We start from the raw sequence: 25,967 nt of genomic DNA, 5'->3' as shown, positions 1-25,967 counted from the left end.
TTATGTACAAATTAAGGTAAATAAAGTTCTCACATTTTTATCCAATAGAATCATTCCCAAACCTATAACTTCTCCATTCTTATTAACATTCACAACATCCCACATTCTAGTGATTCTTACTTTAACCTTGCATAGGTCTTCAATTGTTGAAATCTATCACAAATATTGGTAACCTTGCATCATGCCCTATAAGAAAAGAATGAAAATTTTGAATTATTTAAATATTAAATATAATTAGAATAAAAATGCACAAAATTTGTAAATATATGCATACATTAAACAATTAAATATTAAATCAAGTGTGTCACCTTTGGAAAACATCATCAAACACCTTAGTGTATACAATATTATTTGTGCACAAATGAATATCATAATCATTGTTTTCAATTAAAAATTTTAATCCCTCTGGTGATGTTACTCTGGAAGCAACTACATATAGTTGGCCATGAATGAAAATCGATTTTGGCAAATACACACCGACATTTTCAAATGTTTGTCCTTGACTCTTGTTTATAGTCATTGCAAAACAAACTTTGATTAGGAACTGTCTTCATGTTGGAGTGAATGGCCATTTTGATTCTGAAAGGGACATTTCCACTCAAAAGGTAAACAACCGACTCCCCACATTAGTTCCAATTATTGTTTCAGCTTCAATTACCTTAGAGCTCAATTTTGTGACAACTAATCTAGTACCATTGCAAAGACCAACACTTTGATTTGTGTTGCATAAAAGATTAATAGGAACCCCAACTTTCAAATTAATTTCATGACTAGGTACCTTGAAAAACTTAAGTGAATTCAAGAATTCTGGAGCATATAAAATATATTGTTCTTCAACATTAGCTGAGGCAGGTGAAATCTTATCAGCACTGAGATATTTTTTTGCTTCACCAAAAAGCTTTGTAAGTATGTAAGTATTAACTTGATCAACTACTTTTTTAGTCAGTGCTAATATAACTCGATCCTTTAAATAAGATGGATTATTGAATGTATTTTCTAAATTAGGATATCTACAATCAATAATTTGCCTTATTGAATCATTTCCACACGAAATTAAAAATTCATCTGAAATATTAATCCATGTTGAATTTACATTTTCACTTAGTCCAACTAAAGGCAACCTGCCATCACTTAAGTTTAATAACCATTGGCTAAAGTCTAATATTAAGCTATGTGATTGATTTCTCGATCTCATATTAATGGGGAGTAAATATTTGATAATTTTACTAAATTTTAGATCTAGAAATTGTAGTGGCTACAATGTCACTTCTACTACCTCGAGGAACCACTAGCAATATTTACCTAAAATCATCTTTTAATATCACATTTTTTCTTTCAAAAATCTTTTGTTCAGAATTAAGACCTTTAGAATGCATAATATCTCATAATATACAATCAACAGCTTCAAATGTATGTCTGTGTGTCATTGAAGCTTCTTTCCATATTATTAAAATTGCCTTGCAAAGTAATTCAACAAGTGGACTGCCTTGCTTAACATCACAACATGAGTCTTTGTCTAACTTTATAGGAATTTTAAATCTATAGTGCATTATTCTTCCTTCAAGCAATAATAAAATAGCAATACATGAAAATGTAACTACAATAACAATATTACTTTGAGATTGGATCGTAGAAACAATTGTTCTCCATAAAAATATCTTTTTAGTACCTCCACTTCCATAAACCAAAAAAAAAATCTACCATTAACATTGTCCATAGAATGGATAACATCATCATATACAACTTTTTGTTCATTGATGAGTCCATCATATAAGTTATTATAATCCCATAATAACGTATCTTTATCATAACTTATTTCTTCCAAAACTAAACAATTGCGTTCATAAACAACGGACACAAAATTAGGGCAAAGAATAGTTTTAAACTTCCTTAATGATCTTTCATTTTGTTTCATTATCTTATCAATCTCAAACAAAGTATAGTTCTACAATTGTTCATGAGTCAAATTTAGGTATTGTCATCTATATGTCATTCTTTTTTTATATAAAATATCCTCAGAGAGCAGCTCTCAATTCCTATTCCATAACTTATTTGATTTTCTAACTTCATAAAACAAAAAAATGGTAACAAATAGATCACGTAGTTGATGTTCAGTAGCCCATAGAGATGCTTCACGTAACATTTTATGCCACTCATAATCACCTTCAAGCAATCCCAATGCTCTACAGGTATCTTTATAAGTCGAATAAATAATTTTATCAACTGTCTTTATATCTTCAAAAGATCTAGCTTATTTTACAACATTAAAAAGTATCCTTAAAAAATATCTTTCCCCAGAAGATGAATGAGCATAAAATAATTTGTTGACAAACCTTCTTCTTTTTTTAGGTTTTTATTCCTTTTTACTTTTGCACCAAACCCACTTTGTTGGAAAATCAACATGGGTTAAATTCCTTGCATCCTCATGTAACTCATTTGTTCACATCCATTTCGTGAACATTATATTATTTACATTTGGCCTACTCAAAACGTCATGTAAATCTTCATCATACAAAAAATGATATTTTGTTCATGTGTTAGATGGAATGTTAATCTTTCTATAGCTGGCTCACAAGGTTGTATATCAAATTGAAATATTCTTTAACATTCTTTAAAAGCTAATACATAACGACAATCCAAGTATCTTTTGATCTCATCAACTTTAGTGACAATTTTTCTACCAGTTTCATTGTCGATTGATGCATTCTCTTAAATCAAACATGTCACTTTATCTTCTCCCTTACACATGTACTTAAATAAAATATTTAATGCATCTAGACTAATTACGTAACTCAACATTAATGTAAGAATCATATTTCACAACTAAATCGACGTTATAAGGAACAACTCATGTATTATCCAATTTAATAGCACTTATAGTTGCAGTCTTATTGTCATTTCGTCGTCTATAGATAGGAAATTTATCTTCACTAATAGTTGTTTGAGATTGAAATTGTTTTGGGTAATGCTTGGAACACATGTCATTTATCATGCATGGAGATGTCATGTTTGCATTTCCACATGGACCATGCATCATGAATTGAACAATTGCTTTGTAAGCAATAGGATCTACTTGCTTATTAGGAAGCTTTACAGATATCAAATAATCTACTAAGGATAAATCTATTAACGTATCATCAAAATGAGAAAGAGTGTAATGTGAGCATGTGGTAGACCTTTTTTTTAGAATTTAATGGTGTATATTACTACACTAAGATATTTGTAAATTTTAGTCATTGTTATTTAAGAAAGACTGAATTAATAAATTAATTTAAAGATAAAATTTGCTAACCTACTTTAACTTGCCCAAAATGTTTTCCTTTTATCATGTCTTTAATTAACTCATCCAACTTAATCTTAAAGACTCTGGTGACCACATCAGAGATTAACTTTAAGAATTCCTTAATCTCAAGCCATTTAGGGTTACATGTGAAAGTTAAGAATAAATCTAGAGGACCTGCCCATCTTTATATTGCCATTGAATCTTGATAATTTTGCATCATATACCTTGGGCTTCCAATGACAGATGATGGCAAAATGATCCTTTTTCTAATAGAAGAAGGTCTTGTATCTCCTTTCAAGATTGTATCTTCTAATCCTTGCAAAATATCACATTGTAACTTTGGTTGTTTTCTCATTACCCAACTAAATCTTTCTGCTTGCATGCTTATGAAATAATCAACCAAATATTACTGGGTTAAAAGGCCACTACCAATTAGAGTAGGCCCTTTATTTTCTCAAAAATGTAGTAAAAAAACATGGTATTGTCATTGGGTAAGTTTCTTTCTTTTTGAATTTCCACTTTTTATTTCTCTATGCATTATGTCAGTGTGATACCCATAATCTCCATATAAAAATAATAATGGGTATTGCATTGCTATAAAACTTGGATGCAATTCACTGATACATCGTAAGCCACTTTTATGTTCTTATATAACCACATCTCATTTACTTGTCGATTCATCACCATTTCTAACAATTAGAGTAGCAACTTCTGATGCAATTGGCAAATTATACTATCAATCAGCCTTTGTTCGTGTACCAATCAGCTTGATACTTACAAGCATATAATCTGACTCTCAGAACCTATCTCTTGCCATCCTCAATACCTTTCCTAGTTGGTCGTGCTCATCAAGCATTGTCGCAAGCCACAAACAATTTCAATATCCAAACTATTGCTAAATTTATTGGATTTCATGTTCCCCAACCTATTGGTAACCTCATTTTGTGTATCATATATATACAACTAAGCAAATTTAGGCCTGGCACCATTGGTTGGCAATAAAGAGCCTATCTTATGATAGTTGTATCCATTAATTCTAAAAACATATAGATCACCACCATCATTAAACTTCTTATCCATGACTCCACCAGTAGAGGTGAATAAAACATGCAGTTATATGCTCAAATGTTATCTCTAAATTTTAGAGTACGTTGGCCTCCATTTTGATCAAACAATCATTTCAAGAAATCAAGGGGCTCTTTCAATAGAGGTAGTTGAACTTTTCCATTTAGACAACATAACCCAAACCTTGGATTTTTCATAGTTCTGTGTTTATCAAATCTCTCTTCATACCACATTATTGCTCCATAACTTTTACAAACTTCTGTGAGTCCTCCAAAATTTCATGGTTTCAGATATTTTCCTATAAATAATATTTATAGTTGTTTAAATTTAGTATTAATTAAATTATTTTTAACTAATATAATATAATTTATTTGTAACTTACTTGTGTATGTCACTTTATCTATACTTTCTTCCCCATCAAACTTAACTTGACAACCATCTACCTCTATAGGTTCTTCACCATCTACATTAATGGTTTAAATTTAATAAAAATAATAAAGAAAGTTTTTTGTTTAAAAAAAATAATTTATTCACATAATGAATGTAATGTACCTTTTGAGGAATAATCAACAACATTTTCAAGATGAAAAGTTGAATTAAAGTTTAAATCTATTTGAGTCGTAATTGATGGATACTTTGAGCTAAACGGCAATCTTAAAAAAGAATTAACGATGGTAAAATATGTATAAGAATCTTCTCTTAACATCATCAATGATTGCAAGTTAGTAACAATGGTTTTTTTGCTAATTGCATTATTCTCTTATATGTTTGAGTCTTAATTAGAATGGAAGGTAATTCCATCAGCATTAGTGATGTTGATGGAATAGCTTTTGTTTGTCTCAAATATTGCCATGAATTATATTGCGTTACTGAACTATTACTAATTGAGGTAACCAATAAAGGTGACTCATTAGCAAATCTGATAATATTTGAACAAACATTCTCTATATTCGTTTGGGATAACCAAATTGGATTCATTGGTCGAGTTGGTGCCGAAATGGTTGATGATGAAGCAATTGAAATGGGATAAGTTTGTTGATTTCCAAACAAAGAGTTACGTGAACATACATTTCTCCTAGTTTTACATTGGTTTAAAATATCCCATCTTCATTGCCTATGTTCTTTCGATTCCATTGACATATTTAAAATTATAAATTAAAAAATGTAATTAAAAAATAAAATTATTTTGAAATCATGTATATATACATCATATATCACAAATTCTATCTAGATGTCTAACATTTTATTTATTTATCAATGTGTATGTAAAATAGTGTTATGTATGACAATGCAGATTTTTTCATAATTAATAAAAAAAAAAAAAAAAGATATATAGCAAAGTTAGCTTATAACATGCCTTGGGTTGATTTGTCAAAAATGAGATAATTATGAAGGTTGGTCAAAAATCTACACAGAAAAATTAATCTTTAATTCAATTCAATAAGCAATTAAGTACACTGTAAAATAAAGACAAATGAAAAAATATATATTGTTAACATTTAATGACAACCTAATGACAAAAGAACAAATTTTCATTATAAACAATATAAACAGCTAAATGATGCATAACATCAAGTGATGAAGATAGTAATTTTCATACATTTATTGAATTTATAAAATAAACATTAAAAGAAAAATAAAAATAAATTTAACATGTAATACAATTATTTCAAATACTATCTTAAAAAGGCTTATACTTGCTGCTAACCCTATCTTTATCATTTACATAATCATTTTTATCATCTATTATTTTTTAAGGATCATGTTCAATCTCATAAATTATAATTGTTTTGGCTTTCCGATTCAGACTAGTTTGCAATTTATCCAACTCTTTCTTTGCACGTTTTGGAGTAGTTTGTCCATAAAATGGTGGAAAGTTTCTAAAAACAGGAACTTTTCTTGGCTTAAAGGTATAACTTGGATAAGTTTTCCTTTGAAGATAGTAACTAATCTAGCTACTGGTTATTTTTTAATATTTTAATAATATCTCTTCAAAAAAAATTTTGTCACAAATTTTCTTTTCTAAAATAATTCGATCCATCTGATTCATTAAATTTATGAAAAAAAAGTTAGTATAATTATTTAAATATTAATCCTTTGAGTGATTTTCTATCAAAGGAATAAATATACTATTTTTTTATTCAATAAAAAAATCATAACCAAATATTTTGATGAAAATTGAAAATATATGCTTCTATATATTAAAAAAGATTTCATTTTTATTGTCATGTAATAAATAGTAAACATATCGAATCATAAAAAAAAAAACATACATAGAAAAAGTCCACACCTAATTTCATATTTTGAAAGACTGCTTAGAACTTTTGAAGAATTGTCTAAACGTTACGATATTCCCTCAAGAGTATTTAGTAGGTAGACTCTCGATTTTGGTATTGTTATCTTAGAAATGCTTTTCTTTCTTTTATGTATTTTTTGTCTCAATATTTTTTGGAATTTTAACAAGTTTAGGATCCAAGGATGTATTATCCATGTGCCACTCCTACTGACATGATTGATTGGCTTAATATATTATATTCACAGCTTTTAGGTTTACATTAGTTTTCCTACTTGAACCTCATCTTATGGTTAATAATTTCAACCATTTTACTTTCAATCACTTGAAGTAGAAAGCAGCCTACCATCTTTTAAGATAAACAAATTTGTTTAGATTAATTTCTATATTGTTTTTTAAATCATAATAAAAACACAATATCATAGATGAGTTATAGGTAGATTTACAATGATTAAAAAAAAAGTTAAAGATTAATTGAGAGAAAAAATATTATCCGATTAAGTCAATGTCAAAGACAAAAATAGAAGGCTTACATACATAACCTACAAAATATAACAATATTATTACTCTAACTTTACACTTCGTAATATATAGTATTACTAAAACTTAAAGTTAATAACAATTTATGAAATATATTAAGATAAAACTAATATTGATATTTTAAAATTTAAAAGGATATTATCTACATAATTAGAAATTAATTTTAAAAGAAAAAAGAATATCATATTTGATAATATTCAAAAAATAAAATAAACAATACTTGAGAAATAAAAAATATTCAAAACTTATCATACCTATATTTGAAACATCGTATATCACTACTAAATTCATAAACAAAATTCATAATAAATCATACTAAATATTCATTAAGCTATGTTCCTAGTTAGTATATGTCATTTTTCTAATAACAGGAATGGAATCTAAAAATTCCTTTGATAGTTTTACATTTACATTTCTTATCTATGGATATCCAAGAATTTTTTTTTTTTCCATTATAAAGGCTAGAGCAAACAGAAAGGGTTGCACTCCTCCTTGCTCCCATTCTTACATAAACTTTCACAAATTTCTTAATCAAGGTTTTATATTTTGGATGCCTCACCTAAATCTCATGTAGAAGATTCTTTTCTATAGGGTTTAAAAGTGTATCATTCAATAATTGATATTTCTTCTCGTATTTCCTAACGAGCATACATCCATACCATATCAATTCTTGAATCATTGATTGACCTAGATATTATGCTTCACAATATCATCATCATCCGGATCCATTCTATGTTGTGATAATTCCTTTATCAATTTATGGCTTTCAAAAAATGTGCCTCAATTTTCATAATGATGGGAGTCATAATGATAACTGTCATGAATTTCTATAATGCATTGATAAAAAAATGGTTTATTGATTTATGGCACGCCTATAATTTTAGTTAATTACAAGCACAAAAGATCACATGATAAGAACTTCTTTTATAGTATTATTTATAAAAGATTTATTCATGAATAAAAATAAGATAAAAGAAAAACTTAATTCTTAAGAACATTAGTTAAATATAAATGATAAGAACTTATTTCTTTAGAAATTAATTACCAATTTCACTATAATTTGAATCTAACCCAAACTCAATGCAAGTCAACTAAAAAACAATGCAAATTCTAAAAGCAATTCCTCTTTCTAATAAAGAGGTAACCTTTTTTTTTTCTTTTCTTTGTCCTTTTATGTTTCATCTTTTTTTTTTTTTTGATTAAATTGTGGGTTTTGATATGTTTTGATAAAACCCCATTTTGCAAAATATACAAAGGTTTTTTGCATTTTGATATTTTGTTAGTTTAATGAGAATTCTATTTTGCTATGTTCCTGTTAAAGTTGATAAATTATCTGCGATGTGCTATGTTTGCCATGTTCTTGCTAATAAACTCAACAACTAATATTAAGGGGGGCTTCCTACTAAGAAGAATGGTTTCTCAAAAACAACTTGATTAATCATTTAATAGATAAATCAGCCATATAGATTTGGTTTTGGTAGTGGTTTTTCCTAAAACGCAAGACTTTGAAACACCTACCAGAAAATGGACTTTATTCATTTTAATAATGGCATGGATTAGAGTTGTTACAGTTGTATTTTATTACGATTTTGTTTATTTAAAATTTTAATTGAATTGAATAAAATATTTAAAATTTAATTAATTATAATAAAATATTAACAATTTGCAATCTTGTCATTTATATGTTAGCTATCAAAATCAAGTCTACAAATTTACATGTAAGGTTTATAAACAGTGTACTTATTCCTTCGTTTTTTATGGTTTCCATCTCTCTTCTTGCTTAAAGAAAAGTTAGGTCATACTTAACAACTTAATCACCCACTACCTTTACTTTTGTATTTAGAGGAATTCTGACTAGGTTTTTATCTTTCTTCTTGCTTAAAAAGGAGCTGGGTCATACTTAGCAATGTAATCATCCATAGCCATTACTCTATTGTTCCATTAATCTTATCTTTATGCCTTACTCCATGAGAAATGATAGAGTAAAAATTCTTATGTTCAGGAAACAGCTTCACAAAAATACTTGGTAGGTTAATTTTTAGGAAGTGACAATATGGATTTATAGGGCCTTTTTTAATCTCTAAAGACATAAGAAGGTGGTATTTAGGTGAAATGGAAATGCACCTAAGTCAAACTATTTAAGTTGCTTAGAGTTACATATATTTCCCAAGTTTGGGTGAATGGAAGGACAAAAATGAACTAAATGTTGTGAAAATATCTGACACATAAAATTTATTACTTGGAAGTGAACCAAAACCAAAATGTGTGCTAAACATTCACCTGATACTTTTTGCGGTGCAGTTACAAGGTTAGTTCTTATTTGGCTGTTTCTATTTTCCTTTTTTGCCTCATACATTTCATGTATATTGAATTATTAACTACCTGTGTTTTGCTAACTCATTTCTACATTTCAAGCATTGACAATTTGAATGTATTGTTTGTTTTTTTTCCCAAAGGTATTTGTTCTTGCATTTTTTCTTCATCATTTCTAGAATGTTAATTGGTGTTTTCTATTATTTGCAATAATATTTTTTCTTTATACTATTTGTCTATTTGTCTTATATCTGAGAAACTAAAATAATCATTTTATGGCATTTGAAAAGATAATAGAGCTGACTTATATGACTAAGTTTTTATTTTAAACTTTTGTTGCAGAAAAAAAAAAAAAAACATCTTTCAGAAGAAATATTATGAAATTTTAAGCTTAGAGAGAATGATGTATTGATGGTTTGCCTGCAACTTCTGTAGTTGTTGTCTCAAGATTGAAGGCTCTTTTTGCCAGAACTATCAAGTAAACAATAAATTTTAGTTTATTTAGAATACTAGAAAATTTATAATCTTAATTCCCATGGAAAGAAAGCAATATGCGTTTTAATAACATGATGTGAAAATGATGATATGACAATAATAAGATAGTTTCCTTAGCTTTTAAAGAGGTTTCATCATTGTACAATGAAACAATCTGAATTGAAATAGCTTAACACAAAAGCCAATCTTTTTTTTTATTATTATTTTTAGGTTAATGAAAGGATTAAAGGTTATTCATAATCTACTGCTATCTTCTAATAAATTGATTATGGCCTCGTTAGTTAGTAACAGAAATCTTGTTTTTTTTTTGTAATCTTGTTAAAGTTCCAGAAGTGAACTCTAACGTATAGTAAATAAAAGCGCATTTGCATATTGTATTGCTTTACATGTTCTTGGCATTCTGTTCTATTCATTTACTTGAGTGCAATAAAAAAAAAAGTCAAAATTAACCTAAGGGAGCTTAGCTCAACAAAATAGAAAATCTTAAGATTGAAGCCTCTTTTTGCTAGACCTGTCAAGTAAACAGTAAATGTTAGTCTATTTAGAACATAAAAAAATTTGTAATCTTAATTCCCATGGAAAGAAAGCAATGTGCATTTTAATAAAATGTTGTGAAAATGATGATATGACAATAATAAGATAGTTTCCTTAGCTTTTAAATAGGCTTCATCATTGTACAATGAAACAATCTGAATTGAAATAGCTTAATACGAAAGCCAATCTATTGTATATCTTTCTTTTCTTTTCTTTTTTTATTTTTGGGTTAATGAAAGGATTAAAGATTATTCATAATCTACTGCTATCTTTTAATAAATTGATTATGACCTCATCAGTTAGTAATAGAATTTTTGCTTTTTTTGTAATCTTGTTGAAGTTCTAGAAGTGATCTCTAACATACAGTATATAAAAGCTCATCTGCATGCTATTTTGCTTTACATGTTCTTGGCATTTTGTTCTGTTTATTTACTTGAGTGCAATAAAAAAAAGTCAAAATTAAACTAAGAGAGCTTACCTTAACAAAATAAAAAATCTCAAGATTAAAGCCTCTTTTTGCTAGAACTGTCAAGTAAACAGTAAATGTTAGTTATTTAGAACATAAGAAAATTTGTAATCTTAATTCCCATGGAAAAAAAGCAATATGCATTTTAATAACATGATGTAAAAATGATGATATGATAGTAATAATATAATTTCCTTAGCTTTTAAAGAGGCTTCATCATTGTACAATGAAACAATCTAAATTGAAATAGCTTAATATGAAAGCCAATCTATTGTATATTTTTTCTTTTTTTATTTTCATTTTTGGGTTGATGAAAGGATTAAAGGTTATTCATAATCTGTAATTATCTTCTAATAAATTGATTATGGCCTCATTAGTTAGCAACAGAAATCTTGCTTCTTTTTGTAATCTTGTTCAAGTTCCAGAAGTGATCTCTAACATACAGTATATAAAAGCTTATTTGTATGTTGTATTGCTTTATAGGTTCTTGGCATTCTGTTCTATTCATTTACTTAAGTGCAAAAAAAAAAAAAAAAGTCAAAATTAAACTAAGAGAGCTTACCTCAACAAAATAGAAAAGTAAAAATAAATCCAGCTTAAATGGAAGAGCAATAAAAGAGTAATACTAAAGTCTGTGAGAAGATGGAATATTGTTTGGAAAATAAGTTGAATGGAAAGATGGTAAATAATCAAGCTTTATAATTTTATTTAAGCCATAAATATATTTAAATAATAATTTTATCTATTTAATTATCGTATATTTAAATTGATTTTAAATCTTGATAAACTTTAATCCATAAATATATTTAAATAATAAATTTTTCTATAAATAATATCTAATTAGATAATAATATTTAAATTTTGGAATTTTATACCTTTATCTGATAGGTTTTTTTGTTGTTTTATATCTTGACTCTATTCACAACAAATATCTTGAAAAATTTCTACTGCTAACATTTTTATTGTAAAGGTATGACAAAGTTTAGAATATAACTGGATTCTTGATAACCAATTTCTCAAACATATTATAAATTTAGACCATAAAATATTCTTGCAATCATATGACTAAAAAGTGTAGAAAATATATATCAATTTTGTTTAGTTGCACATGAAAGGCTTAAAAGATGTTGTAAGTGTGGAAGTGTCATTGATATATATGGCTTTATTTTATTATTTTAATTTTGAAAATTATGCACTTGTCTTTTCATTAAGTTGAACTGGTCCACTAATTGCCAGACAAATAGTTCTCAATTTGTAACATAAAAAATAATCTCGTCTTCATTTTTGTCAAGGTATATATGATTGTATTAGGGATTGTGTTAGGACCTGTGTTTGTTCATATATATATATATATATATATATTACAATTTCTTTATGAAATATATTTAAAAGTTGAAAATACTGTAATAAGCATTTATCAAAAATATTAAAGATATTAAATAATATTTTTAAAAGTTGTGATAAATTTAAATACTCATGTTAATTGTAAATAAATTAAAAAAGATAAATTATTTTAAAATTGATTTTAAATTAAGATAAAGTGATGTACAAAATAAAAGAATTTTATTAGAATTTAAATTGATTTTTGATTAAATTTTAAAATTTTAGATAATTTAATAATTTTTAAAATATATTTTTATAAATAATTTAAAATTAATAAATATCTTATATATCATCATAATAAAAAATTTTAAAAATTATCTTATGTGTCGAAAAAAGAAACTATTCACATAAGTCTCCACGTCAGCAATTACTATCTAATATAATATAATATAATATAATATATATGATTTGAGTTTTAAGTGTTTTTAGTTGTTTTAGATTTAAACCTTTTTCATATATATTTTATTTTTTATATTTTTATTTTTCTAAATTTTTGAAAATTTCTAAAAATACAAAAATTTTCTATCATTTTGAATCGGTTAAATTGAGAACCAAAAAGACAACCAATTCAATCTTTGGACCAATTTATTAAAACATGGGTATGAATCCATTTTTAATTGATTAATAATATTTAAAATTAAAAGAAAATTTATTTTAAATCTTTCAAGTTGATATGACGGTCCTCCTAAGGTGTCTTTAGGAAAAGCGTAGTCTAGAGAAAAGGTTGAGATACCTTTGATTGTATTAAAAAAAATTTTAAAATTATCTATTTGCTCTAAATGATTTTGCTAAATGGATGAATTAAATATACAGTTTTTTGCTATTTATTTCTTTGAAAAACTTTTGAGAACGTTAAAAGAAAATAAAGGAGACTCCATAGTAATAAAAGATAAAACTATATATTAAGGGATAATGTTTATGGTTGTGTATGTATGAAGAATTATTTTGAGTTTAAGAATACTCATAGATTAAGTTGAAATTGATTTATGTTTGGTGAGTATTCGTTTGGATTGGGTTGTTTTCAAGACTTGAAAATTATATTTGTAGCTTGAATTATATGGAAAAAATATGCCATCCATGAAACCATTATAATTTCACAAGTAGAAAAAAGACTTACGATAAAAGAGCTTTTCCAACTTTCAAACAATGTATATATTTTTTAATAACGCCAACAAGAAATTATAGTTACTCCAACCTAGATCTATTGAAGTTGACACTATCAATTGCGTAAGAGAAAGAAAGCCCTTCAAGGGAACCTATTTGACTAGTGACTTGAGCATTCAGGAAGTATCAAAGTTTGGACCGAACCAAAGCAATGTGGTGGCTTACAACTTGCTCTCTTAACCCTTTCCTTTCCCATTGGCATATGAAGGGAAAGCTCTCTCTTTGATATGTCAGCTTCTTTCACTTCCTCCGCTACTACGATTGTTTCAGCGAGTTAGCTGCTGTTGGTATTGGAAAATAAACAAAATTTTGGTTAAGATTTTTATGACTTGGTCTGACCTGAGAGAATATTTAGTATTAAATATTTAATTTTAAAATATATTTAAAATTGTTAAAAATGCTAAATATTTAAATATTAAATTTAAATTATATGATATAAATGAGTTTTCATAAGCAAATTTAGTTGAGCCTTTAAAAAAGTTTTTGAAATAAAATTCAGAAGTTAATTCAATTTATATAATTGTTTTGAAAGATATTATTCAATAAATTTAAATTTTAAAATTTAATACATATAATTTTTTCTTATTCAAATTATAATTCTTTTATATAAAAAAAATTTTAAGGTGAAATCGAAGGTTAATTCGACCCATGAATATCTCCAATCGTCTCTAACTAGGAATATAAATGATACATTAATACTCGCAAGCTACTCGGGTTCAATTCAAATAAAATTCGAATTTGATTTGATTATTATCGAGTCGAGTTCAAACTCAAGTAGCTCGACTCATAGATTAAGTCGAGTTTGAGTAGCTCGCGAGCGTAATCGAGCTTTTATATTTAAATTTTGTTTATTATTTTAATTAATAAAATATATCGAATTCTAATTCGAGTTCGAACATAAATAATCAAACTCTTATCGAGTATAAGAATCGAGTTTATTTTTATAAGTTAATCAAGTTTAATTGAACGAGTTCGAGTAACTCGATTTCAATCACGAATCAAGCTCAAATTAAAAAAATAAAACTCGATCGAGTTCGAACCAAATATCAAATCACGAATTGAGAGTCGAGCTCGAACTCGAACTTTTCACTATATTAACTCTACACAGCTTGATTACACCCCCATCTCCGACCTATTGTTTAACAGGTTATTTCAGTCATTTACAAAACCTTATCCCTCGCGGAGAAAAACAAAATATCCCACATGATATGACCGTTAAAGGTTCAAATTTCAAAACCCCATCACAAATCTCATTTAAGACTGTTAACAACGTTTTCCAAAAAGAAGAAAAAGAGTAAACCAGAGACAAGAAGCCATGAAACCCCAGCTGAATGCATCATCATCTTCAGTGAAATCGACCACCACCACTATGGAAGATGATATCCATGGTGAAACCGGAGACAGCTGCTATTACCCTGGATGCAGAAAAGACGCCAATTGCAACTGTGAAATTTGTTTGGCCAGCATCAATGCTACTCTTGATCTCATGCCTGCCTGTTAGCGTCCAAAACAGCTCCTTCACTAAACTCTCAGCTTTGAAGCCTAACTTTGTAGACCGCACTGCAATTTCTTTCGATCCTTGGACTATATCAACACCCAAGTCGAGTTTTTGTCGCGTGGTAGAGTCTCCAGCTCTGCAATCAACCGCCAGATTAAATTTGAGAGAGAAGGAGAATAAGAAGGGAAAAAAGGGTAGTTTTGAAATGACATTTTGGATGTTTTTATTGGGTTTGAGCTTGGTTTTTGGAATGGAGATTGGGTTTTTGATGGGGTACTAAAGCCAGCTTTGACAAGGGATATTGTGAGAAGCATTGGTGAGAGAGCTTCGATTGTGCCAGATTTGAATGGAAAATTGAGGTTCTTACAACATGAGTTGAAGCGATTTGTTAATGGAAAGGTTTCAAATTGCAGCAATACGGATTCTATATGGGAAATTGATAAGGTTTAAAAAAAAATTTTTGATTTTACTAAGAACTTGTTCTGGCAATTTTGATATGTTCTAAAACTACTGTGCGAGGAGTTGATATATGCCTGGGTTAATTGCAGGGTAGTTTGCTCCTGAATTCGCATTGTATATTGTACAAATCAGCCATGGAAGAGGTCAGGATGGCCTTTGCAAACGGCAGGATTGCTTACAACTGGATTTTCTTCCAGATCATTTCTCATCTTATCTGGCAGAGTAACAGAAGTAAACGCCATCTTTATTTTCTTTATGACAAAAACAAAAAACTTATTTAGGTTCAATTTTATTGTTACCTTTGCTGCTTGCTTTTGATTACTGTTAGTAGGTAAGTTTTAAACGTAATATTAATGTAATTATAGTATCATAATATATAATATTAATGTAATTATGTAGTTAACCTAATATTAAGAATTATGATAGTATAATTAAAACAATATTTAGAACGACAATATAATTATGGTGTGATTCTCTTTTTAAGTAGTGAGAATTTCTAGTTATATAGGACACCTCTTTATTTATAGTCTTTTCTCTCTCAGGTGAATGAAGAAATACTTTTTTCCTACTAGTGGGATTTGTCTTTTGCTTGTGGAAATAAGAAAATAAAAAATCTTGAAAATTGAAATTTTGATATTTGTGAATAGCAAAATACACGATTTTTAACTTTCATATGATAAAATTTTGTTTAAATATGTGATACATTTTAGTTAAAAAGGATTTTATTTTTCTTACCTTTACGTTTTAATAATTTCTGAAGAAACAAAAGTTTAGTAGCAGTAGAAACAACAAGCAGATTGAACCTGCTTGATAATTGTTTAACAATTTTTTGTCCTTCATGTTTTGGTTTCGCAGTGGTCTAATGGAAAGGTTGGGTTTCTAGCAAGAAAGGCAAATGCTTCGTGGGTGCAAAGGAAATGGGGTGCCTCTGTCATATAATTGGATCCTAATACATGGATTATTGAGTATCGGCAGAGCTCAGTGCTTGAAAATCCAAGATTAATTTCAGCAACATTGGAGCTGTTGAAATATAGGTTGACAAGAATGGTAAGGAAGGTGACTGAAGAATTTTGGTTGTTCTCTTCTTTTGAAAACCAATACAGTGAATTTGCAGGAAAGGAACAATTTAAGATCCCAACTTAGAGAGAATCTCTGGATATCAGTTATTAGATTGATCAACATATTTTGCTCTAGCAGATATCGACTTCTCATTTCTTATGAGATTTGTTTCTTTATTTCTTAAATTTGATTCTATGTAAAACTTTACAAATGAATCATTATTAAACCAATAACACACTATCACTTTCTTTTGCTAGAGCCTTTAGAAGATTAATTTGTTTTTTCTTTTCTATTAGAGTTAAAAGTGTCCTATTAGAGGTAAAGATAAATAATTGATTTTGAAATTTAATTTATTTATGTAATAAATCATAATGTCTAATGGAAAACAATTTCTTTAACAAAATTTTGATCCTTTGGCATCGCTCCTCTTTTTGATAGTGAAATTGGGAACTAATTGTAATAAGTAAATGATCTTGTATTTAATCAATAAGGGATTGATTCGATCCATAATTTCCTTTGTCTTGGAGCAAATAATCTTGAATTTGAATTTTATCAATGATAATTCATCATCATTATCTCAAATGCCCAATTTTTATGGATTAAGAGGTTTTTTTTATATGAAAAAATATCGCAATCTAAAAATAGAAAAAAATGTTACAAAAGATTAGAATTTGAATCCTAAGCCTATAAATTTCAGAAATGACTAATAGATATCTTGTAATATGTCTATGTATCTTGTTATGTAGTATGTCTATTAGTGAATCAAAATAAAATACATTTTGGCCTATAGCCAAAACATGTATGACTTTTGAACAGGCTCCAATCTAAATGCCAATGACCTTTGATCAGCGAATTCCTTCTTAATACATGCGATCATGGCGACGCTTTCATCCGCATGCAAGCCAAATACGAAGGATTGTGGGGATTTTCAGAGTCGGAGATAGATGTGGCTCGACAGCTGATTAGACTTTGTAGCGACAACGATAACATTGACGAAAAAACTTTGGATTGGAATTGGAAAAATATGACAAATGATGGAAGAATGGAGTAGGAGCCCTGACAACACAGCCCATTTATGGCCATTATGGGAAGTTTGGTAAAACCCAACTGAATGCAGCCCAAAAAAGTACAGACCAAGCCCATATTTTTCCCGCCAAACTCAGATGCCTTCCCGCCATTCGTATACTTATCATCTCACTTTTGCCGCCAAACCCCTTCCATTTCTCTCTCTCTCTCTCTCTCTCTCAGTTTCTGGCTGAGGATTTACCAATGGCAGAATCAAAGGAAATCTGGAAGAAGCGGAAGGGACCATCCATTCCGACAACGCGTTCCTTAATGGGAAACTTCACTCGTAGCAAATCCCAGACCCATCTTCACCGCAACCAGTCAAGCCAATCTCGACCCGACTCCATCCGCGGCAGCAACCACCAAGATCTGCAACCCTTTGTCAAAAAACCAAAAAATAGCTCACCAGCTGAAGATTCATCGGTGAGTTACTGTTTATCTTCCGTTTCCATCAAAGATCTTCGCTTAAGACGGGTCTTCTCTCCCTCTTCCACTGATGGGGTGATTCCTAATTGTTTGGATGATACTGAGAATCTAAGAAAGAGTGAGGTTGCTGGGAATTGTTTGGTTGGAAATGGGGGTTTTAAGAAGTTGGCTATGTTGAATGAGGATGAGGATTTTGTGCAGTCAACTCCACCCGATGCTGAGATCTTTGGAACCAAACAAGTGGTTGAAAGAAATGGAACTGACTTTCCAGATCAGTTCTTAGAGAAAAAGCCGAATGAAAAGTTTCAGAAACATGATGCATGCACGGAAAAAGGCTTTCATGAGGAGAGAAACGGCTTGAATTATTCAATCAAATCAGTAAGATTTTATTGTGGAGTTTTTCGCTTAATGTAATTTGGTTGATACTTTTGCTATTGGTTTTTTATTTCTATTTTTGGAATTGCCTTCTCAAATTGTATGTTTTTGACCCATTTCCTAAATAAACAAAGAAAAAAAATCCCATTTAGATATAAAAGTAGAAATATTGTCATAGACAGAGAGAAACAATGAATAATTTTGATTTTTGTATAAAACAAATATGTTAGAACAATGTTTGGTTTTAGTCATTTGTTCATTTTCAATAAAAAAAAATAGAAAAAGCAACAAGGGAGCAAACTTTTAAACTTTATTTGTTTTCCTCTATGCAATTCTATATGTTAAAATTATGTCCAAGTTGTATAATTTGAATAATCTATGTTTTTGTTTGAGCATAATGTTTTATAATTTTATGCAATGCCTGTACATTTATGGGTTATTTTTGTATGTAATGCCGGGTTGCCTATGTTGTTTCGAGTAGGTTCTTAAACCATGTTCTCGTGTGAAGCTTTTCAAAACGCCAGGCTCATTCAGCTACAGAAGATTGCTTCCTTATTTGATGGATATCAAAAATGATTATTCTCGTAATTTCTCCACTCTTTTTCTCTTTGCTTTTCTCTCTTAAAGTTTGGTTCCACAGAGGTGACAAAGTGGCAAGTGTAGTTAAATCTATGATATTAAAACTTTTTTGTATATGATCTTTACAGGTTCCCCAGTAATGGGTCATTATCAAAAAACTGAGAAGGGTTTGGAAGAGAAGGAATTGTTGGCTTCAATTGGACAAGAAACATTGGCAGATAAATCTATGAAAACCGGCTGCAAACTGGAGGGCCATAACAGTGATTCTGGTAAGGATTTGAACATGGTATCATTTGAGTCCCTCACCTCACAGGAGAATGAGTCTTCCTCAACGCCACTTGTTAATGGAGAAATTCAGAAACTTGAGCTGCAAGTTTCTTGTGAAGACCCGAACTTGAATTGCTTGAAACATTATTCATCGTCAACTATAGAGGATTCTCATTTCAACAAGGAAAATTTAGCTGCTGTGGTTTCTAGTGAAAAAATGTTGACAGATGACAGTGAGGTTGTAAAAACTAATGTTCAATCTCCTTGCAATGCTAATCTAAAAGTTTTGGATCAGACTTTGTCTACGATTAGCAATAAGCGTGAATGTTGTAATTATGATGAAGTTCCACTAAATTCTAATGATGACACAAAGCAGTCTGAGATTCAAGGGATGCCAAAAGCCATCATTTGTCATTCTTTTGAAGTTCAGCAACTGAATTCTGTGGGTCCTACTTTGTCTAAAATGGGAGGAAACAGAAATTGCAGCCTACAGCAGGGAGTTGACAATGATGATGAAGTCGTGGAACAAGTTCAAGACTTGAATGGAGAACATATGTCAATGACACCACCAGATTCTGATATGTTTTCTAAATCTGATACTGATGATAGCAGAGGCAATAAAGTGGACTATGTTTCACAAGGCATAGATCACATTATTCAAAAGTCAACAGATGAAACCTTTTGCAGAAACAATGGTCAAGGTAGTGATAAAAGCCTAGACTCAAGTCCTAAGAACAAGCTGGTAAGATGCTATCAACCTTCCAGTATTTTCCCTCGTGTTAGCCTATTTGCACATTGTGTATTCGCTAAACCTATACGTGCATGTGCAAATACAATAATTAATGATGAAACTGTAAAGACATTTCATGCTAAGTACTTGGGCTTGTCATGTTGAATAGGTTCCAAACCCACGCTTGCATCTGAAGTTATCCAAAATTCCTGGCTCATTCAGCTATAGAAGATTACTTCCGTTTTTGATAGACATAACAAATGATTACTCCTGTGAGTCCTGCTTCATTTCCTTGGCTATCTCCCCCACTCCTCACCCGATTCTTCCTTTCATGCAATTCTTTGCTTTTAGAATTAATTTGGAGCCTAATATTTGTAACCTTTTTCTTGGATGCTTTACCAGGTGCTTCTGGATATGACCAGTCACCGAAAGTTGAGAATAGTTCCAAAGAACAGCTGCTTTCACCGTGCTTTAATTCTGGTAAAGACACATGCATGGAAACTTTCAATGGCAAAAGTTGTCCTGTAGAGCATTATACTGGTAATGGTGTTATGCTGCCTGTGGCTGCAGCAACTGCTATAAGATGTTCATCCAACCATAAGCTGACACGATCTCCTTCAAAACAAGTAGCTGATTTCCCAACGGTAATGGATTCACAACAGGAACAGGGATCACTTGTTAAACATGCTGCATTGGATACAAATCAGAAGTTAGAAACTAGCCCCGAAGATGTTGTTGAGCCACCAGCCAAGTCGTCCAGCTCTCTCACCGATACTGTATTATTGCCGAGTGAAGGTGCTAAATCGGTGCCGTATCAGTTACCTCTTGAAACGGAAGAGGACTGCATAAAGTCTATTGTGAAATGCGCAAAATTTGAAAAGCAAATTAAAGCTGATGGTTTTGTTGAAGCCTCTATTCCTCCAGGAATTCCTGCTGCCGGTCTCAAAAAGGGAATCCTTAAAAGAAATCCACGTGGATGCAGAGGTATTTGTGCTTGTCTGAACTGTTCATCTTTTCGGCTTCATGCAGAGAGGTCATTTGAATTCTCAAGAAATCAGATGCAAGATGCTGAAGAAGTGGCTTTAGATTTGATTAAAGAGCTATCGTACCTACGGACAATGTTGGAAAAATCTTTTGGTGATAAAGATCAGACTAGTATTTTCATCAATCAGGTGAATATGACATGAAATCTTATCCTTCATACTGTGTTCTGCTATCAAATATACGGAGCCAACATGGCAAATTTGATTTCTTTACGAAATGCTTTTATGGTTGGTAGTACTAGTTTATAGATTTGCTTGACCCTACTGCATGCTATCTTAATTCAGGCATACTGAATTTATAGGTTCAGTAACATTTTGTATGCTTGGTGAAAGGGAGAACAGGGAAAATGCATTCTATAGGAATCAAACAAGTTTCGAATTTTATTTCCTTTTTCTTTTCCTGTTTGTCCCACATGACTTGGCTATAACATACAAAATCTGCTGTAACTTTTTCATAACTTGGTTCTTCCACTGATAGCTTATTAGTACTGGAATTTTGGATACTTGTTAAAAGGCTCAAAAAGTATCCTTTTATCAATGATTTAGAACCAGTAAAAATATTTTAAAATAAATCATAGCATCAAATGATGATCATTCTTGCCTGTTAATACTGGAATGCTTTCTGTATTTGTAGTTCCTCTAGATTAAATTACTTATATCATGCTGCATGTCAACACTAGTTCCAGATTTGACATGCTTGAAGCTTATGGGTAAGGTCCATCCACTCATTTTGGAATAGTCATTCTATAGCAGAATATCCAGAAGAAAAGCAGCATAGCATTGTTGGTAATCATGAATTTTACAGACTTATATTTGAATTAATTTATGATGCCTGGTTCCTAAAAATCAATCAAAATCATGTGCAAATACAATAAAAACCCAAAATGGTCGTATGTTTGAGATATTCAGCAATGTTGCACTTGCCATTGTTGCATTAATAATCTTATTGACTTCTTTACCATATTAGCTACACAGAAATAGTGCAAATATTGAATCCTGCTTCACTGCTATTCATTTACTCGCCATAGATTGACATAATTACAGAAATTTGTGCTAAAGCTGTAATATGCTTCAATTCAGGTTAAAGAAGCATGCAACAAAGCCTATGAAGCTGAGGAACTAGCCAAAATCCGTCTCAGCGAACTGAACTATGATCTAAATATTCACTGCAGAATCCCAGTAAGTATAGTTTGCACTTAGGACTCCATACAAGAGCATCTCTGAACCATTTGTTAAACTCCCTCCTTCTCCCATTCCCCCAAGATTCCCTCATGCCAAATTGCTATTGATTCTCAATTATACCTAAATCATTTTAACTCATGCTTGTCCCACAATCTTACCTCATCTTGTTCATGTAGTGTGGGCAGCGACCAACTGTGAGATTTGCCGATCATGTTGAAGAACAAGTCATTCCAATAGCCGACTCATCAAACAAATAGTTTCAAAGAGGAAAATACCGCAATGCGAGCTGCCTGCTGTTCTTTCTTTATGATTGTTGCTGTAGTTTTCTTTGAAGACATCCACTTCCATACCATATAGTTGCTGGTATCAATACTGGAATCGTTGTCCACGTTATAGAAAGTCAAGCGTCCTATTTGAATAAGATTGAAAAATCAGGCCAAGAAAAATTGATTCAATTTCTGGATCTTGAGAAATGTATCTTTTAGGAAAAACTTCTGCATTCTTAAGTATCATTTGTAAGGATTTGCCTTTGTTGTTTTTAAAGCTTGTATAATTATGTAAAACTCCATGTTAGCTAGAGAATGTTATGGCATATATCCAATTTTCTTACGGCCATGGATTGAACTTCAAAATGTAAATGCCGGAAGTTTTTGTACAACTGTATTTCTCTTAATGGGATTGAAAGTGTATTCTCAAATTTTACTTGAACTTAAAATGAAACACAATTTTATGATAGCATTTTACGTGAAAATACAGGGCTTAAGGGAAACAGAGAGATCCTTTCCTTTTCCTCTTCCTCGCATTGTTTTGGTAGTTTTTGTTGGGGCGGTGGGGTTGGCGGCTGAGGCTGAGGTGTGGGAAATGAGGAGAAATTCAAGGTGGTGAATAATAACAATAATAATGGGTTTTTTTTTTGGAGGAATCGAAATGGTCAATTCATCAGAGAAATTGATTGGGAATAACAATAGTTAAAAGACAGATGATCAGTCATGCTCATACCGCACCCTCTTCACGTGTTTGATGGTTATTTCAAGATAATGTTTTTGGATTATAGCGGCAGCTCCCATGGTTTGGCCATGTACAGTTGCTGATTGCTGATGCATCCCCTCGGGAAAGCCTTATCCTTACTTCTATGGGAATAATGGATTCTTTGATACAAGTTCTTTAATTCCACAAGCTTGCCCATAATGTGTACGACCTGCCTAGGACACTTGGCATGTAATCTGAGTTTCTTTCTTTTTTTTTTTTTTTCTTTTTAAATGAGCAAATTTGTTATTATTATTATTATTTTACAAACAAGACTATAACTGTACGAAAATAAAGAAATAAATTATGGTATTAAATTTTGAATTTTAAATTTATTAATTATTGTTTATTAAAAATAATTATATAAATTAATTGAAGTAAATTTATTATTTAAATTTGTTAAATTTAATAAGAGTTATTAACTCTTCTTTTTTTTTTTTTTTTTGCTTTTGAAATTTATGTTGAAAATCAAATCCTTTCATTTGTACTATTGTGTTTAGATTACAATTAGAATGTTCAATTTGAGGATAAAGTAGAAGAATTATGATCAAAGTCTAGCATTATCACGGGAGAAAACCTTCTGCCGAGGGAATTACTTTTTGACCATTGTTCTATATCTGCTTTAGGTTGATATCATAGGCTCGTTTCAATATCGAGAAACTATAAATGATTCTCTGTATATTTTCTAGTCATGAAGATTATTCTGACCCTTAATATCCAAGAAAAAAAAAAAAAAAAAGCAATGTAATCTTTGCACACCTATATTTATTAACAAAACAGGAAATTTTATTATGGAAACAGAAATATTTTGGCACAAAAGAGGCCACGGCCTGAGGATAGGAAACAGAATTTACAGCCATCTTCAACCTCACAATATGATTAAAACCAACGAAAGAAAGAATATGAGACCATTAACTATATTACAAAACTCACATTCAGAATTAAACCAACAGATGAGCTTGTTTCCATCTTTCAGAACCTAGGGCGTTTACACTCAGGAGGAACACCTTGAGGGAAACGTTTTAAATCAGTGCAATAATTGTAGATCATGAAATATTTTTGAACCCATCTCAATCTTCTTCTGCCAGGGGCATCGAGCTCATTGGTTTCCCATACACCATCAGAGACTGAGCTTTTAGAAGCACAAGATGAAGCACTTCCAGACCAAGTACAAGCATTGGCATTGAAGTTCCTGTAATATGCTGTGAAGGGTGCCTTTGTCCAATCAGTTTTCACCAATCCACCCCTTGTAGCCCAGTCATCTGCATTCCACAAACTAGAATAAATCCTCATGGGCTGGCTCTTTGGAAAAGGCACACCAATTGATTCAGCATTCTTGAAAACTCTAACGGGAATTTTATCCACCAAGAAACTGACAAGAGAACCAACAAATATCAAATGTTAGAACTACTTTAAGACAACAGACAAAACAGTTACAAGACATTGGTTGGTTGCTCTTACATTATGTGTTGGGGCTTCCAAATAATGGAATAGGTGTGGAAGTTTCTTGTGGGATCAAACCAGAGATAAAATTGCTGCTCTCTGTTGCCTTTGCCTTGAGTGTAGACATTGGTATGCAAAATGTAGGGGTCACCACTAAGATTCCCCAAGAACTCGAAGTCGATCTCATCATGAGTTGGCCCTTGAGAAGACAGCTGCAAAACCGAACAAAAGAATAGTTAAATTTTACTTGTAAATGAAAGAGAAAAGCTTTTGAAATCGTCTTGAACAAACATATTTTACATGTATGTAATACAAGTTTTTTGACATACCACAATGGAAAAAAAATGGCTTTATGTTTTGGATTTTTCAATAGGCAGGACAATTTTTTTTTCACCCCACCATGGCAATTGGCATGTTAGGAGAAAAGAAAAGTTGATGTTGGACGATGAAAGTGATAAATAGAGATGAAAAAGAGAATGAATTTACCAACAACCAAATGTCGATAGAATTAAAAGCATGTAAAATTACACGTGGATCAGGGTATCTAACCCAAAGTCAAGTGCCTCGTTAGAAAAGGTCACAAGGCGGGGATGGTTCAAAGCACAGTAGTACGCCTATACCGAATTTTTGTGACTTTTTCTTAAATGTGGCAGACAATAATAGTTTCATTCTTGTGAATGAATAGTTTTCCCTTATTTTTTCATAAAAAATCCATCTTCTTCACAGTTGATAGGTGCCATTCACCACTAATAATTCTTAAAGATGTTTTCAAGTAGGCCAGCACTCATCATTCGACTTGCCCACCAAACCTAAAGAGATTATATTATGAAGTTGAAAGGCTAAAAAGTTAAAAAGAATGAAGAAATTAGTAATGTTTTAGTGCTTTTTAACATACATAATACGCAGTTACTGTGCCAGCAGAGTTGCCAGCAACAAGCTTGAGCTGCATATCAATTCTCCCAAACAAATAATCTTTCTTGGACTGAAAACCTGACCCTGAAACCCTGTCCAAAGACAAAGACAAGAGCTTCCCACCATTGAAAATCTTACCCCTGTTTCCACCCCATGTTAAGTCAAAATCCTGGTAGAAGTCACCAGCAAAGGCAACAACTACCAAAGAGTTTACCACCAAGCCAACCAACACAAGCATGGAAACCCCATTACAAGAAGAAACCATTTCTTCTTACCTATGGAAACTAAAGACGAGACGAGACGAGACGAGAAAGAGAGAAAACTAGAGAGTTGTTTTGTGAATATTTTGAGTGGGGTTTGAGTTTTC

General features: G+C 30.6%; 3 protein-coding genes and 1 pseudogene across 4 annotated transcripts; 2 read left to right on the top strand and 2 right to left on the bottom strand.

Annotated features, from left to right (window-relative positions):
- Positions 1-304: 304 nt before the first annotated feature.
- Positions 305-3,638, bottom strand: LOC149512503 (uncharacterized). The gene is made up of 3 exons (XM_089751460.1): positions 3,508-3,638; positions 659-1,010; positions 305-544 (listed from the first exon to the last, which is right to left on the bottom strand). The coding sequence occupies exons 1-3, from the start codon at positions 3,636-3,638 to the stop codon at positions 305-307; spliced, it is 723 nt and encodes a 240-aa protein (XP_089607586.1).
- An 11,190-nt stretch (positions 3,639-14,828) lies between these two features.
- LOC111307051 (uncharacterized) lies at positions 14,829-16,806 on the top strand (annotated as a pseudogene). Its single transcript, XR_016332029.1, has 3 exons — positions 14,829-15,478; positions 15,583-15,724; positions 16,349-16,806. The product of XR_016332029.1 is annotated as an uncharacterized LOC111307051 (transcript).
- A 966-nt stretch (positions 16,807-17,772) lies between these two features.
- Positions 17,773-22,834, top strand: LOC111307275 (uncharacterized). The gene is made up of 7 exons (XM_089752040.1): positions 17,773-18,421; positions 18,900-19,002; positions 19,126-20,006; positions 20,164-20,266; positions 20,397-21,166; positions 22,118-22,216; positions 22,396-22,834. The coding sequence occupies exons 1-7, from the start codon at positions 17,822-17,824 to the stop codon at positions 22,474-22,476; spliced, it is 2,637 nt and encodes an 878-aa protein (XP_089608166.1). The 5' UTR covers positions 17,773-17,821; the 3' UTR covers positions 22,477-22,834.
- Positions 22,835-24,009: 1,175 nt separating this feature from the next.
- LOC111307823 (xyloglucan endotransglucosylase/hydrolase 2-like) lies at positions 24,010-25,952 on the bottom strand. The gene is made up of 3 exons (XM_022906091.2): positions 25,584-25,952; positions 24,707-24,900; positions 24,010-24,617 (listed from the first exon to the last, which is right to left on the bottom strand). The coding sequence occupies exons 1-3, from the start codon at positions 25,863-25,865 to the stop codon at positions 24,218-24,220; spliced, it is 876 nt and encodes a 291-aa protein (XP_022761826.2). The 5' UTR covers positions 25,866-25,952; the 3' UTR covers positions 24,010-24,217.
- Positions 25,953-25,967: the final 15 nt, after the last annotated feature.

The sequence above is a fragment of the Durio zibethinus genome, chromosome 22 (assembly GCF_047325235.1).
Source record: "Durio zibethinus cultivar Kanyao isolate XHJ-2024 chromosome 22, ASM4732523v1, whole genome shotgun sequence".
NCBI classification, from domain to species: domain Eukaryota; kingdom Viridiplantae; phylum Streptophyta; class Magnoliopsida; order Malvales; family Malvaceae; genus Durio; species Durio zibethinus.
This window is presented reverse-complemented; position numbering and strand designations above follow the sequence as displayed.